This window comes from Thermobia domestica, chromosome 2 (assembly GCF_964235325.1).
Source record: "Thermobia domestica chromosome 2, izTheDome1.hap1.1, whole genome shotgun sequence".
In the NCBI taxonomy this organism is placed as follows: domain Eukaryota; kingdom Metazoa; phylum Arthropoda; class Insecta; order Zygentoma; family Lepismatidae; genus Thermobia; species Thermobia domestica.
In genome coordinates this window covers 312025556-312043916 of record NC_137455.1, presented here as the reverse complement: position 1 = coordinate 312043916, position 18361 = coordinate 312025556, and the positions used below count along the sequence as shown (strand labels likewise).

Below are 18361 nucleotides of genomic sequence, written 5' to 3'. Positions count from 1 at the left end.
TCAATGGAATAGGGGAGTTCTGAATAGTAATAATAGTAGTAAATGAAAATGTATTTAATAAGGATAACACTATGCAACACTTTTAAACGATTTTTTTTGTCCTTCGGTTGCTATTGTTGATTTCTTTATCATATTCATTGAACATTTACGAAAATGTGCATAATTCTCATAAAACTTCGCTTTTGTAAGTTTAACATCGATTTGTTTGCAAAAACAGATAACGCTATGAAATGTATTAAACTTTGCATTTAAATTAGTTAAAGGGGTTTGGTAATAAGTTCCTCAACACCCCTGTTATAACATGAAAAGAGTAGACTCCTTAAATACAAAACTTGGGTACATAGATATCTGGGGCGCCTTTCTTTTTGGAGGGGGGGGGGGGCATCCCCATGGTTGCTATATTAGTCTGATATTTAATATAATGTCCCTTTCAGAGAAGAATACAAGTTCGGGGTGAGGAAGCGGGGAACAGGAGGATGTAGCTGTTACCCTCTGAAAACTTCTACGATAGCTTTTCTCCGAGTTGCCAGGTATATCTGAATGCCATGTTTGTGTGAAATCCAAAGAAATGCTCCCTTCTGATCATATGGAGGGAGGAGATGCTGTAAATCAAGCTTCAGTGACACCTGACATATGGCTAGCCAGCAGTTAAAGAGCAGAGAAAATTCCGTCTTAGTCTTTAGAATGAAGGACGAAAAAAAAAAAAAAAAAAAGACGCGTTTGAAAAACTTATCAATGAATAGATTGTATTTGAGAGTAAATATGTTACTCATTTTGCTATAGTTTAATTTATTAGACTACAGGGAAAATCTGGAGAGAGTGCTTGAAAAATAAATACAAATTATTTGACAGTACTTCCATAGCCAGAAAATAAAATTATAAATCAATTTACCTCGCATCACCATTGAATTTATACTTCTTGCAGCTAGCATTCACGACTCAAACAAATTATTACTATTAGTAGTAGTATTATTTTCGTATATTTCAGTTTAAAGTAGTTTTAAACTTAAAAATTTGACAGGATCTGTGATTACTGCCCTTCTTGGTGATAACCCGTTTGTTAATTTCGTAACTTTCTTCCTGAAGAAGAATATCATCATGGCTTATTACCTAAAGGAATTAACTGTTATTTTTATAATTTCCAAAACTTTCTTACAGTATTTAAGAACATTAATGATGGAAATGCAAATATGGGGATAATTTTCACAAAACTGAAAGGGTAGTTACTAGGATACATAATATAGGATGTAGTTGAAATATGAATGCAAATGTTTGCTTTTGATTGGTCAAAACAGGAAATTGTCAACAAATCTTTATCTTATCGTCTAACAGCTGCCTACAGTTTTTAAAGGAAGTTTTTCCAAACATTTTTTTAAAAATTGTTTTGTTAACAAAATTTTAATAACTAATTGCCAATGGTTGCTCAAAGTTAAAATATATCCTCCTTTCTTTTTTAGTATCGGATCGAAATACTTGTAATTACGGTTATGAAAGAACTATCCAACAACTTACGAACGTGACCGATTTGACCCAAAATTATTCATTTCAGTTGCAGTTATGTTTGGCTATTAAGGGCAAATTTAGGAGCAATTTATCAGATTTGACTCGGAATCTGAACAAATTTCAGACTGATTAAAATTATATACATATTAATAGAAATACTTATCATGCATACAAATAAGCAGTAGAATTTAGTAATAAACTAATGAGACATTCTGAAAGATTAGTAAAAACAGAAATTTAAAAAAAAAAAAAAACTCGAGCAGAAACAGAAAGGTAACAATCAAATGATATTTCTGTCCATACTCTAAATATATGCCCTTTAACGTACAAACTATATATTTACTAACATTCGGATATAGGAAATAAATGACAAATTAAGAGTACTTTTTAAAAATGCTCACTTATTAAAGGATGAACATGCTTTTATGGATAATAGATTTAGCTGAGGACATTATTATTAATTAATATCCTTATGTATAAGTTCATATGTAGAAAGGTGAAAAAACTTGCGATTGTTGGACAACATCAAAATGCCACTAGACTAGACTTCACATTGTTTCCTTTGTTGGCATCTTGCACGTATACTTTTGTCTCAAGTCCAAATACCTGTTTTTATTTTATGACATAAAATGAGGAAGAAAGTGGCTCAAGCTTTTCTAGTGCAGGTCCCAGTATTTGTCTGATATGAAAAAGTAAAACAGGAAGAGTTTGGGCATTTGGTATCCAACATGAGGCGGGATCTCAGTCAAGTGAAACGAAAAAGTTGCAGTTAGTATTCTTAGTTTATCTATATTGTAGGATACATTTTATGGATGAATTGTCAATAAGTGACAAGATAATCCTTTATCTTGAAGCACAAATGGATACACACTTTAAAAAGTTCACTGGGAGGACTTAAAACAAGTTCTAAATTATTGTGAAATGAGAGTATTCTTCACAAATGTGAACCATGTGATAAATGTGAAACAGATTGTGTCAAATGCCATGTTGAGAATGGACAATGCACACACCTAACACTACATCCTTTGCTTCGTTTTCTCTAAGACCCTTCCATTTCAAGAAATAGAGTTAGTCATGTGTTCGTATATATAAGACTGGCCACCCTGAAAAAAATCTTCACAGCCGCGAGTGGGTGGAGAAACTCAGCTGGAAGGGTCGCGAAGACCGAATTCCGTAGACTTGCAACCTCCTGAGATGCGGATACATGGTTTGCTATTTTACGTATACATTGTCGTGAGCTGCTCTCTTCGTGCGACCATGATAGATATCCATGTGCACCTGTGCATACCTTAGAAATGTGTCCTTTTCCTACATTTTCATTGATGCATACCCCCCATGAATTAGCCCCCAGATGTAATTTCTCATCATGTTCATTATATTGTCCTTGCTAACCGCGTTCGAAGTCATGAAGTCTTGGTGAAAGCGCTCACATTGTTCCTCTGTACCCATATTTTCCTTAAAACTGTCCAAATGAGAAGCAAGAATGTGTAACTTACGTGACATCCTACAACCCGTTTCGCCATAGTTTGTCACCGTGTTCAAAAGTTCCACATAATTTTCAGCTCTGTAATATCCTAAGAAACTCTAAACGACTGCCTCACAATTGCTCCAGACTTCTTTTTCAATCTCAGTTAGCAACGTGGAGAATTCAGTGGACTGGATCATTATCATCACTTGCGGTCCTATAAACACTCCAGCCTCCATCTTAGCACGAGATAGCTGCGGAAACATGTCTTGTAAAAACTTGAGTGTGTCAGTATCTCTATTCAAAGCTTTCACAGATTGCTTGATAATGCCAAGTTTAATGTGTAGAGGTGGTAACAATACCATTTTAGGGTCAACAAGTGGCTCTATTTTACGTTATATGTCCTAACAGTGTACTCCTTCCGTTGTGGCCAGTACTTTCTCCGGTAGTGAGACTCGGTGTCACTACTGTCTCACAAACAAAGACAAGACGGGAATTTGGTGAAACCGCCTTGCTAACCCATGAGTAAGGCAATAATTTTGATGTCCCCTATTACTTGTAATCCATATTTTATATATTCTAAATTGTCCGATAAGGTCCTGAAGCTGTTAAAGTTTTTCTCCATAGAGACGGAATGAATCACAGGAATAGAGAGGTGCTTATTCCCATTGTGCAGATGCACATCCTTGAGACTTCTAGACGAGCGTCTATAAACAAACGCCACGCTTTCAGAATGCAGGGTATCTGTAAAGCATAAACACTTATAAACACCATCTAGCTTTGATACAAAAAATATTTGGAAAACTTTTCGTGCCGTCTCTTTTGAGCTGTTGCGTTTACTGATTTATCAACTATGTTCCACTATTGTACACACCATTTTTACTCAGACTTAGATCTCGAATAAGATAATTCAAATCTATTTGGTTGGGATAGTAGGGTTGTCTATTAGTAGTTCATATCTGCAATGTTTAATAAGAAATACATGCTGTGACACAATTATAGTATGACAGGATATTCTAGGGTTATAAATATACAGAGTGGCTCAAAAGTATGTATGTAGTACCGTACTCATCAGCTCATTGCATTTTATATCATTTCTTATTGTTAGCCATCAGGTAGACTTAGTTTCTTTATTATTTGTTCTTAATGTATTTTTACTTACATCTTAAGCTTGGAAGAGTCGAAGCAAATACACCCATAAACTAGACTGCTACACTTAATCAATGCAGGGATATATACCTACTTTTGGGGCATCCTGTATATACACATACCTTTAAATACTTACGAATAGCCTTAAAACACTCTGCCCGATGCATGTTGATTCTAACGCGAATCTCTCAGTGTAGGCAGATTCTTCAATCAAATTTAAATGCAACTTAACGCATCAAACGTTTTAAAATGCGCATATAAATTCATTAATATAGAACAGATTCCATATTTTCGACGTTACTGCTTATATAAGCGAAGCTTTAGGGAAAAGAGACACCTTCTGTAGTTACTTTCAAGGTAACAATACAGGAAATCACTATTATAAGACAAGGACAAAATGAGTGTTGCATAGTGTAATTAAGATATGGTAAGATTTTTTTTTAAAAAATGCTTAAGATTTCCATGGTTCCTGCTTCATGTTTCATGATAACAGTGAACTGCAGATGCTTTGAGGGCGCACATAACAATATGACTAATCATTTCACTTTAAATTTGTACTTCCAAGCTTTCAGCTTTCTCCTGAATAGTTAGTCAAGGAGAGTAGAAGTAAAACCAATACATATCTCGAGAAAGGAACGAAGTAATCAGGGAAGAACATATCCTGTGCATTGCTGAAGTTCATTTGTTCGGAAGTGCAGGCTTCTGTGCATCCACTGTCATAAATGTGTACAGATGTGTGGGCTATAAGAAAAGATTTAACAGTATTTGTTAGTTATTTACTATCATTCTGTAACGTCTGAATAACTTATTATGTAAATTTGCAATGTTTCCATTATACATGAAAATTTCAAAAAGAGGTGACCTTAAGAAAGGGGTGAATGAATACATTTGGAACATTCTCAATGAAGTGTGGATCGGGCGTACATTTATTTCTGTAGAGTTCATTCAAAATATTGAATATCATAAAGGATAAGTGTATTATTCTTTATAACGTATTTAATAAAATTTAGGTATCGCCTTTAACGTCAATATGTTTCTGACTTACAGATAATAGTCAGAAACATATTCATGCATAGTCTAGGCAACAATATCCGCGTCCCATGTTCTGTAATAAAATTTTAAATGTGTTTTGTAACTAATCATGATAATGTTGTTTCTCACTAGCTGCTACTGCAACAATGTGATAACTTATTTGTTCACAATAGATGGGAACCCAGTGAAAAACATGAAGAAGCTGTAATTCAGAAACAAACTGTAACTGCAAGACAGGACTTGTCTTTACAAAAGTTACTTGAAACTGAGGAGGAATCACAGTCATGTTGGCCAAAACAAGAACACGGTGGTTTTACAAATGACAAAGGTAAGAGTGTAGGAATACCACTCTCCTTGTCCCATACACTGCAAACACAAAATTAAACTACATGTAAGTTAAATATCACAGTATTGTAAGCAGTGATAATGGTTAGAAAGAAATGTAAGCAAATGGCTAGGTACCTTTGTAGTCACCGCAAAGTTTTTTGTTAGTATGCTACCCGGCACATAATAAGTTGAATTCTCGTGCAGGCCTTTAGGATTTTATCCAGTGATTTGCACCTCTACTTGAGATTTGTCTTTATGCCACGCGTTGTAGAAAGCACGGGCATTAGAAGCGTAAACATGAAACTTTTCTATATCAAATATTTTTACAGGAAACAGTTTTTCAACTGGAACAGTAAAGGAAAGGTTTTGTAAATAAAGTAATTTTATTGCCATGGTATATTTATAATATACTCGAAGAAGTTACTTATTTGTTTAATTGTGAAAACTTAGCTCAGATTGGATTTCTCAACCAAATATTTGAGAGCTTTCTCCAAATAAGGAGAAAAGTATCCCTCTTGAGCTTTTATGTCGCACTTTTTTTCTGCAAGTTTAAAGTTATACAAATAATAAAATTGAAATTACAATATCTTGAATTTTCATGCACCGATAAAGTTGAGATTGGGCACCCCAGACAGTAATAATGAGAAGTTGGGTTGCAACTCCGTCGTGGCTATATGGTAAGCATACGTGCCTTAAGTCTGAGATATCCAGGTTCGATTCCCGGTGGGAGCACATGTGGTTGTGATCCTACGATAAGGTATAGGTCCACGTCTCATATGACATCGATGCTGGAAAGAGACGCCAAACTTCAATCCAACCAAAGATTTAAATTGTATAACTTCCAGACGAACCAGTCAGTTCTATTTTAAAAACCAGTCTCGATTCGAATCTAGAGCTTCACCAGTATTCTATTTTAGCATCTATTGCAGGAAACCAAAGTTCTTAGTTTAATAAAGAAATCATAAAATGACAAAATTTTCTGTAGAAAAGTGCTTGTCTTCTTTAATATATTGATATACATTCGCTTATTTAGATAAAAAGTTTAAATAAGTAAAACTATATTGTGTAAATGGAGTCTAAAAGTATATTGTGTAAATGGAGTCCAAGAACATATTGTTCTATATTTATTGACAGCTCTTAAATTTAACGATCTTATGCAGTAATTTTTTTTAGTCTTGATCTTATGACTTGTAACCACCTTAAATTATTTCAAACAGTTGAATAGTTAAATAATGAAAAGGCAAATTTTTCGTAAAAATTGGAAAATGATTAGTATTGAGAACATACATTGATTGCATCGAGGAGAATTGGTATCCGAACTGTTTCGTTAAATTTATACTGTTGTGTTTGTGAACGGTATTAGATCCCTCACAAACACAACGTTACACTTCTTAAGATTACATCCGCCATATTTGTAGTACAAGGATATCAAGTTCAGTTTTAAAAATAATTAACGAATCGGTCTTCATGTATTCTTATGTGATTCCTGCAGTAAGGTTTCGTAATGAAACACTGAAAAAACGCAAACTTCGTATATAGAAGAACTGCGTCTTTGCCCGACTTCTGAAATCAGATGTGGTTTATTTGTGCTCCACAAATATTTAAAATGTCATCTTAAAAGTATAACTTAAAATATTTATATATTTACAATATTTCTTAAAAGTATAACTGTGAATTTCCTGTGAATATTTGGTAACATAATTTTCTGCGAAGTCTAAATACAAAACCAGTTCGTTTTTCTTTAGGTTTGATTTTCAGGTTTTGAACTCTCTGCCTTGATGATTCATTTGGAAATATGATTTTTGAACATCGACGAGATCAATTTCGAATATTTTTTAGTCCTCTTATGGTACGTGATTTCACTTGTTTCGCTACCTTTCTTATCTTTTTTGTTCTTCCGTTGATATATTTATTCTCCATAACATATTCCCATTTTGAGTATTTGGTTTCTTTGTCATCTTCGTATAGATACATTATTTGCTTGTTATGATGCTGAGAACATTTATTTGAACATGCACATTTCATTTGCGGCCGAACAAACAGTTTCATTACATGGCTTCCTTAATTATCTTATGCTTCTTTAATGTATCCACTGTAAATCAATATTATTGTTTACGCGCGTACAAATTTCCCTATCTTCAAATCATGATGATATAACCCAAAACGGTTTCAGTCTCCGGTAACTCTCATATAAAATATTTATATTTGAAGTATTCTATAAAATCGAGCAAATACGTTTTTTATATTGTCACGTAGAATCCTTCTTTGTTTCGTTACTGTATATTTCTTAACAAAGTCATTTTTTCTGCTGTCTTGCTACTAATACAGTCATCTTCAAAGAATCTGTCCTCTGTTTTCCTTATTTCTTCGTAAATGTGATCCCTTCTCTTCCGCCCTTCCGGGGAATTCCAAGATAATGTTTTGTCTCTAAGCGGTATTTTCTTAACTCATTTCCGATAGCTGAGCTTATATTTTCCTTCGTTTGCTTTGTTGAAGTTGTTTCTCAAGCGTATAGGTCAGTAGCAACTGTCATTTAACAGGTGTCGACACTATAACGCCTTTTTCAGTAAGCCAAGAAGATATTTAAAATTTTCTGTGTTTTCCCGATGAAGATGCTTCTGGATTTCCTCAGCTTAACAATTACCTATTCTGGCTTTTCTATTAATGTGTTTGCTTTCGAACAATCACGATAACCTGCACCACTTCTGTCTCTCTCGTTTACGCTGGATTGATGGATGTGGCTGTACGTCATCCGACATGGCAGACCAGATGCTTATCATATTAAAGTTAGGCAATCGTTATCGCTTCAGTCTGTACATTTTGCTAGCAGTCTTTTTTCTCTTTTGTTCACTTGGAGTTAATTGATCAATTTGTTTTATTTTTTTCTTCTTTTTTTCTGCGATACAATTCTCTGTCTTTGTGCCTTTTATTGCCCCATTCTTCCTCCGCCATTCTTGCCCTTCTTCTGTGGCATTCCGGTGCTAAGTGAATCAAGTGGAGGTACTTTGTAAAATTTCACTTTTATCTTCTTGTGTTTTACACTACCCATCCTCAAATTTGTAGAAATCCATCCTGTAATATATAAACAATGTACATATCTCTAATATGATTCCTATACAAAGCGAATTTCAGTGATGATTATTACACAGAAAATTCGAAGCAAATTATTACATTTATTCCAACACAATTCCATGTTTAACAGTGTTTTAATCAAATTTTGTGACTAACTTTGTAGCTTCAATTCATACCCAAATAACTTAAATTAATTTAATTTATTAGGTATTTAATATGTGAGAGCTTGCAAAAGTCCTAAAAATATTACACAGTTTGTCTTCATATTTATCTTGTTCATTATTCCGATCATGCGACTGTCATTTACGAACATTTCGGTCGCGCAAATATTTATCACGTGACCGATATCATGTTTTTGCCGATGTGTATGAAATAATATACTATACAGCCACACACAAAAATAGAAGTTCTGTGCACCTATCCCTAGGGTATATGGATTCGTTGTATATTTTGTTACGCCGAATCCAAATTTCGAAACCCTCGAACGAGTAAACGTGTCAGTTTTGTTTTATGGGCGAAAAACTTCAGTGACTTTGGATAGGAGGACACTCGTTTTTCACTCATATCACTAATTGAGATGATCAATCGTCCTACGGTTTCGAAATTTGGATTCGGCGTAACAAAATATACATCGAATCCATACCCTGAGATCCGGTGCACAGAACTTTTATTTATTTGTGTGTTATTATTATTATTATTATTATTATTATTATTATTATTATTATTATTATTATTATTATTATTATTATTATTATTATTATGGGAAACAATAAAATCATATATTCAACATTTAGTGACCTCAAATATCTAATTTATGAAATACGCTTTATGTCTTAGATCACATTTATTACGCTGTAGGCGACGTGACCAGGATGATCAATAAACTTAACCTTCGGTTTTTTTCATTAAATAGCACAATTCAATTCTTATCTCTTACCTTTATTTGAAATAACATACTTCACGTGTAGATTGAAAATCTTGCACCTCAGAACTAACAAAGAAACGCGTGTTGGAAGGCTTAATTATCGCGCTGATAATTAATTTTACGAACAAGTGGTGCACAAATCGTTTTTTCTGGGGACTATGTTAATTCCTTCCATTATACTTACATAGACAATCAAATCTGTGTTTGATAAGTACAAAGGAAAGGGGGAAAATGAAATGAAATCGTTGAGTTTTACGTCCCACGGTTATGCCGGTTAGGCTAAAGGAGACGGTGATTATGAGAAATGAATGAAATGGTCTAATGAAGAAAGTGGGAGGAAACGGGAGAGCTCCGAGAAAACCCACGCACACGGTGTTTGCCCACCACAAAGTTCACTTGGTGGGGGCTGGGATCAAACCCGGGACGCCAAGCACCAGAGGTGAACGCTCTACCACCGAGCCACCGCGGCCCCAAAAAGGAAAGGGGGAATCGAATATTTTCAGATGCAGGCATTCAAAGAAACAAAAGATAGTTATATTAAATTAATATCTTGATCAAGTTGATGGACTGATAAAAGAAAAAGAGTCTCCCTATTTACGTTTTCATGTTTTCATGTTTTTTTGTTTTTTTTCTTTTTTACATGTAACGTTGAAGGAATGAAATTATACCACTTCGTGTAAAGGACTCACTTACATTATTGTTTCTTGATGTACCCAGATCATGTTTCCAAAAGTTCTGGGTCAATGTGTATTTGTTCCTAGCTATTTTCGAAGTAGCATAGTAGAAGGCTTATTTGCAGGTTTGAGTAAAAAGGTTTTGAAAGGAAAACAATGTTTTAGTTATTTCTTTTTAAACAAGATAAATCCTCCATTTAACAGACTAATTGGAGTAAGAGGGAGTGGAGTAAAATCGGAAGTCCGCTAAGTCGCAGATTTCGTTATGAACAATACGTATTTAAGGTAGAATATTAGATTTGAAAATGTGCTGCATAATGTAAATATAAAATATTTAATGTACACACTATATTAGTGAAAAAACAATGTATTAGAAGGGTAAAAAAAGCCAATATTCTAACTCCCACCCCTTTTCTTCTCACGTTTTTTTTTTCTTTTAGGTAAAACATGTTTAAAAAGTGAAATAATTTTAAAAAGTAGATATAGAGGAAAGACATTAGAAACGTTTGTTTGAAATTGACGTCCTGTTGAAAAAATGTTCCCTTCTTACGTTCTTCTCCTGTACCCTTCTTTTAATATGGAAGTGTTAAAAATGGACATAATGTATCCACTACAAACTCAAGTGGCGCGGTGGCTTATTGTTAGAGCGCTCATTTCTGTGCGTGGGGTCTCTGGTTCAATCATAGCTCGAGCTAAGTGGGCTTTATGGTAGACAAACATCGTGTGCCTGAGGTTTCTACTTTACCTCCCTCACTTTCCTTTATTCCACCACTTCATTCATTATCATCATCACCACCTTCCTTAGCCTCGATGCGTAATCATAGAACGTTGAACTAGAACTTTCATTTCACAAATTCACGTGATCTGGGATCGAACTAGGTACCCTCTCACTAGAGGTGAGCGTTCTACTATTAGTCCGCCATGAAAACTTTCGACCAATTAAAAATAATACAGAAGAAAGCAAAAAACTTCAAGAAATTTTAAATTTGTTTTGACATATTCGCTGGGAGAAACATATTTATAAAATATTGGCCTACATTTCTAAAGTGCTTAAAATAGTGTCCGGGATGTAAACTTGTAATAAAAGTAATACGAATATGCTTAAAGCGCATTCTTTTCTTTATGAACAGGAACAGAAACCGTTGCTTTTAATTTGAAATATAATGGAGAGAATTTAAATTCGAATCCAGTTGTTGAAAGTTCTGAGGATACTGACAGTATAGACTATCCTAAATTGAACAGAAATGACGATGAATTCATTGGAAAAAAAGATGGAGAATCCAAGAAGAATGATGAAAGTCCAAAGGTAAGTTACGGTTTTCATTTGTTTTTCTAGGAAGGTGATGACTTTAAAAGCCATTTCTTTTAACGCATAACTTAACTAATTTATTTGAGAAATTAGAGTCGTTGAGAAACCGTCGTGATTGAATATTTTCAGACATACTTGATATACAAATGTAAATATGTCATAATAAGGAAAATATTTTTGTTCACGTTCCTTGCGTAAATGTAGTTTGATTTTGTCCTTTCCCTTTCCCTATATTTCACTTCTTTTAAGTGCTGCAAGCTTCATCGTGAATCTCACTTTATTAAGATTAAATCGAGAAGCAAATCACGTTCTTGGTATTTGATCCCTTCTTCACCAGTATTCCACTGGGTGTACTTCTGAAAGTACAGTGTAGAATTCTTACAATTTATTTTCCTTACTATATATAACTTGCGTAAATAATATGAAAACTGATGAAGAAGGAAATTAACTGTAATTTTTCCAAACGGAAACTGTTCCCGCCCAGGTCAGACGGGGACTCACACTCAGCTCACCTCTTAACCTTACATGTAATCATCCAATATCTAACTTTAAATTACAAAATATTTTGATTAAAGTTCTTTAGATAAGAGGGTTATACTCAATACTATAGAAGGGCCCAGTGGCTCAGTGGTAGAGCGTTCACCGCTGGCGGATGGGATCCCTGGTTCGATCCCAGCTCCCGCCAAGTGAACTTTGTGATGGACAAACACCGTGTGTGTGGGAGAAGGGTTCCTCAGGGTTCTCCCGTTTCCTCCCACTTTCTTCATTCCACCAGTTTCATTCATTTCTCATCATCATTGTCTCCTTTAGCCTAGCCGGCATAACCATGGGACGCAAAACTCAAAAGATTTCGTTTCATTTCATTTCAATACTATGGAGTCTTGGAATCCCAGTATCTACTGTCCTTCTTACGATATTTTTCCTCACCCCCAAAAATGTGACATAAATTAAAGAGGTTGGGCGAGAACAGAAGACTCGAAAAAAATGTGAAAAAAAAAAGTACTTGTGCGTTTAATGAAGTGTTGGGGATTTGTTCAATGCAATAGTTGGTAGAAAAAAGGAAATTTTATCTAAAATCAAACTGTTTTCACCAATAAAAATAGCATTACATCTAAACCCAATCCGCACTAAACACCAGACAATACAGCAGTAGAAAAAACAGAATGTCAAAATATTGTTGGGGGACAATACATAGATCCTATGGTTCTAAGTGGCAAACATTTTGAAGTTCTACAGTAGAAGGTAGAAGTCGGACATTGAATTTCTCTACAACAATTGCTTCAACTCAATAATGAATGAACCAACAACTCAAAAACTAGAACGGACAAATTGTTGTATAGTCATTATCTTCAATTAAACTTAAAACGGATAATTTAATTCGATATTCACGTACTTACCAATTTAATGGAAGCAACTGAAAGAAGTGCAACTTACCAGATTAATATGGCGCCACCACCTTTCACGCTCAGAACAGCTTTGATGCTACGTGGAATTGAATCATAGAGATTGTGGATTGTAGCAAGTAGAACATTTCACCTTTCCACGGGCGGTGCATCACGTACAGTTGGTTCTGTGAAAGACGATGGGGGGTGAAAAATTAGCTCCGAATTCGTGTGTCTAAAACAGACCACAGATTATGAATAATGTTCAATTTCGAGAATTGGCTGGTCCAAGGGAGATGCAGTTCCACACGTAACAGTTCCAGCTGTGTGAGTGAGCGGATTATCATCCTGGAATGTGGCGTCATTGGCCAGAAACATCTGGAATATTGCACTTGCACTTGCGGCTTGCTGTGTGGAATGTCTCAGTCTGAATTTGTACAGGAAAAAAAATCACTCGCAATTATGCACGGTCTACTTTCATGAAATTTCTATTTACGTAGCAGCCAATCAATATTAGAGTAAAGTAGTAATGTATGTTATATTATGTGTAGAAAGCATGCGAAGTTAAGAGAAAAACATGAGCAAAATAATAATCAATACAAAATTTGTTGTCTTATTTTCCTATTTATGAAATGTTATAATAAAGAAGACGAATGTTAATTTAGGACGATTGCAATGGGTTATCAAATAACAACAAACTATTATTTTGAAAGTAAATACCAAAATATTCATCAAATATAATAAAACTGTAAACTAACGAAGGATATTGACATGGAAGTCAAGGAATTTTCAATGGCGAGAGTGGTCCACTTTTTCCCTCGATTTATCTTATTTTATATATATACATACAGGATGCGGCAGCTATTTGAGAAAATAACATCCGCGGAAAAAGGAGCAGAGACGGAAGATAGAGTATTTAATGACCATTGAACATTATGTACACATGAAGACAGACCCAATACAGGATATCATTCTATGAAACCGCCATCTGCCGCAATAAGTGTCTCTTAACGGTGTCGAAACCGTCGGCAGGCATGATTGAGGTGGGTCCTGGGAATGTTTGTCATGACATCTGAAAAGCGCTATTTACGCTTAATGGTATCCTGGCTGCGAGAGCCAAACTTGAAACGACACAGTTTACAGTAATTAGAATTCTGGCTGTGTACGCCAACTTGAGGCGTTACATCCTAGGCTACGGGAAGTCAGCTTGAAAGAAAGAAAAAAAAAAACTATTTATCTTAAGACATATCCGTAGCCGACGTTAAGGGAAAGGGAAAGGAAAAAAAAAATGGGTCGCCGATATTATTCCTTTCTTACGCTGTAATTATAGACCAGTAAACACAACGCTACTTAACTCCAGATTCTTGTACACTAATGGCATCGTCGATGTTGAGGAAGAAGAGATAGAAAAAAAAAAAATCATTCAGGACAACACCATATATCTTGCAACTCTGTTTATTTAACTTTCCTTGTAATAACATATAATACTAAACTCTCATTAACATTCATGAACATGGACATCTAGACTTGGTTGAAAGAAAAAAATCATCTGTATCCAGTTTAAAGGACTCTACAAACTTCTAACGCCAACACAACTTAAAGATGAGTAATAACAAGGTTTAAACAGTACCCTCAATGACAGTGAGAGAGTTGTTTACCTCTTTTCAATTTAATATTAGCACAAGATCCTCGGTAGGTTACTTCACATAGAAGAAATTACCAATTACATTACTGCTCGTAAATATCTCATTGCAGAGAGAGAGTAGACCTACGGCTGTGTCGATTTACCTTCCCCCTTTAAGTACATAGCATCTCCACTTTGTCCGCATCCAACTGTTAAGAGGGCATTTCCCTCAACATAATTTACAATTAACAGCGGCGGTAATAACAATACACTGTAAAACATTGCGGGGAATACAAGACCAGCCAGTGAAATTAGACTCAACTCCTGACACTTTCGCATTGAAGTACGAGCGGTATCATACACCCACCGTCTTAGCGCGCCTCACTGAACTAGTGAGCAACATTATAGTTAAAACGTGACATGAAGACAACTCGAGGGTTTAACACAAATTTTGTGGTGTGGCGACTTAATACTTAGATTGTAAACTATATATATATATATATATATATATATATATATATATATATATATATATATATATATATATATATATATATGTATATGGATATTAATAGACAATACGGAATACCCGCTACTGGACAGACATAAACTAGCCATCGCTAATCAATCTTTACTTTATCAAGTGAAGTACCTGAGAAATAGACAATACGGAATGCCCGCTACTGGACGAACATGAGCTAGATGGTGGCGAGTAATATGTTATACATCTAAACAACTCTAGGAATTTATTCAAAGCAAGAAAGAAACGGTGTTGATATCAGACTACCCCGCTGGCGTATGATTCGACTTACTGGATAGAGACTCACTTTCGTTTACTCAAACATGTTACGGACAAAATTTACTTGAAACATTATGGACATTGGAAAATCAATATGCGTATATTATGTAAATTCACTGAGTAACAAATGATTAATAAATCATATATTGTCTTCACTTTATAGAATGACTCGAGACAATGGAATAGACACACGACATTAATAATATTGTACCAGATATTATGAACGGAGACAACACTCGAACGAAATATATGAATTGTAAACAAGTTTCTTCACGATTCCCGGAACAGCGTTCTCCTTCCATAGATCGAGATAGAAATAATAAAGACAGAGTTACCTGAAACGGTGACCAAAGCTCACCCAACAGCCACTTTCAACACCTACTGGTAGACAATATTGGCACCACAAGCCAGTTCAAAGAGCACAGCTTCGGCAGCATCTTCGGGCAGCGACCAGTCTCCAATGACCTCTCAGGCAGCTCGACACGTAGTAATCGCAATTCTAGCCACAGGTACAGATTGACCAAACGGCGACCTTCTTCTTAGTTAACAGCAACTGGAAACACCTCATCAACGTTCACCAGATAGACACAATTTTACTATATAAGTCGTTGTAGCACCTATGCTCACAACGACGACCACGGACGAAGATCCCACTAAACGATATACTTGGGTCCCACTGAAGCAGGCGGAGTCAGTCGGCAAAATAAAGGACCAAGTCCCAATCGGGAAAAGGAAGATGAGGAGTCACTCCTTCAAGAGGACGAAGCCATACGCAATCGAATGCGGTTTGGAGACAATAGAGAAAGGCTATTAAACTTCAGATTTCATCACAGCAGTGATTAACGAGTATTGCTGCCAATCCCAGTAATACGTCAGACACACACACGCTGAGCCAGTTTTGACGAATTCCTTATAATTCACTGCATATTCATTCCCCCAACATAATGTTCAACCACAGCGATGCTTAGGAAGGCACTGATAATAAAAAAGGACACTCGTTTACTGCATAATTTGCAGGGAATGTTATGTCCAAGACATGGACAAATTATGCTTCTCACTACGCTTCCGCCATATTCGCTACAAGAAACTAAGACAAAGGGGGGGGGGGCTCTCCGTAGCCTGCTCGCTTCCTGATTGGTCATTCCATACTACGCATCAGAGCGTAGAACGGAAACGACAACTTTAATAATAAAACAGATATAACTAAGAGGGAATAAAAATTATATAAATAAACGTTTATATACTCACGTTTATAATTAATCTCTGTTTAAACGAAACACAAAAATTCAAATTATTTTTAAACAGTCAGAGCTATTCTCAAAAGCCGCTCAACGCAAACATAGACATACAAAGAAAAGTAGCACACTTAGCTACGCACACTGGCCCAATTATCGACCATCTTGAATCCTTCATGAGAGTCGAGAATTGAGAAATATAAAAGAAATAACATTAACTAAGAGCTGATTAAACATTTCCACCAATAATCTCTTTGAGAAAATGTAACGCTCAAAGAGGAACGTTACATCCACCCAGGGGACAGGAAATTTTTTTTTTTTTTTTTTTTTTACACTATATACATTGTTAGTTAAAGTTATTTATATGGATAATTCCGAAGCAGTTCATCCCTCCGTTCTTCGGAGCAGTTGAATTTCTTCAGGTTATTAAAATTTTGCGTTCCCACACTTTCCCCAGTGAGGGTATGCAAAATTGCTGAGTTTTTCAGTACCTTTCTGGCTAAGAAAGGGCCCGAGAAACATTTCATATATTTTGCAAATTCTCCTTTGATTGAAGAGGAAAGATGGTGAAGTCTTACCATTACTAGGTCTCCTTCTTCTAACTTAACCTCCTTTCCTGTTCGTTTCAAAGATTTCTTAGTTTTATTAGTAACTTTAGGATACAATGTAATATGACGATCTTGGGTAGGTGTCTTCTCTAGAACACCAGGCCAAGGAAAATTCCTTTTAAATGCTTCAATAGCAGAATAAGATAAAAATAGCTCTGCAGGCGTACAATCAATACTACTACATAACGAATAATTAAGGAGTTCCTGACATCGCTTCAGTACAGTACTCCACTTAGAATGATTACTATGACACTCCAAACGGATAATTCGGTTGAGTTCTTTATGGCTCCTCTCCGCCAAACCATTCGAAGAAGGGGAATAACTAGACGTTAATATTGATTTCATGTTATGCTCCTTACAATAGTCCTGCCATGGGCGCGAGACAAACTGTGAACTTTTGTCCGAGACAATGGCATTAGGATAAGGAAACAAATAGAAATAATTCTTTTCCAACACTGAAATTATACCTTTTACATGAGCAGTCTTTAGAGGAAAGAAACAAACAAACCTAGAATAAATATCAATAATAGATAAAATATAATAATAACCGTTACTAACTGGGAGCCTCCCAACGAGGTCCACCGCCAGACGCTCGTGAGGTCGACTCGCTTCTATATGAATTTCTTCTTTAAGTATTACTTGATTGGCGAACTTTGTCTCAGCACAATCAAGACAATCTCTTATATACTGTCGAACTGACAACCTTTGTTTCTTCCAGTAAAATAAAGAACGACATAAAGACATACATTTCCTAGCCCCAAAATGACCACGCGAATGGACTATTCCAATTATTTCTTTTACTAACTCTTGAGGAATAACCAAAAGCCATTGGTTCGAATTTCTATGTTTGAAATATAACAAACCTTGATAACAAGTGACATGTTCTGGAGAACTATCCAATAAAGACCTTAACTTAATACAAAAGTCATCATACTGCTGCTTTTCCCTGACTTTCTCCAGGTTGAAAAGAGACGAATCTTGAACAGACAAGAAATTGACATGATATTCTTCCAACTTAGAAGGCACTTCCGGTGGATTCCTACTCAATGTGTCCGCTACAAAATTTAAACTTCCAGGACAATGCTCGAAGATAAGGTCGAACCTTTGTAATTTCAGAAGCATACGAGTCGTCCTAGTGTCTAAGTTCTTCATAGAAAAAGAATGAGTGACGGCAGCATTATCTGTATGAATATACGTGGTTCTTCCAAGAATGTATTGTGAAAAACGTTCACACAGAAACAAAACAGAGAGCAATTC

General features: G+C 35.4%; 1 protein-coding gene across 1 annotated transcript in view; it reads left to right on the top strand.

Annotated features, from left to right (window-relative positions):
* The window catches only part of LOC145678624 (uncharacterized), an 86262-nt gene that overhangs the window by 23926 nt on the left and 43975 nt on the right, over positions 1-18361 (top strand). Inside the window, exons 3-4 of the mRNA XM_081748980.1 lie at positions 5282-5477; positions 11278-11453. Of these exons, the coding sequence (XP_081605106.1) occupies positions 5282-5477; positions 11278-11453 (372 nt within the window). The remainder of the gene's footprint in view (positions 1-5281; positions 5478-11277; positions 11454-18361) is intronic.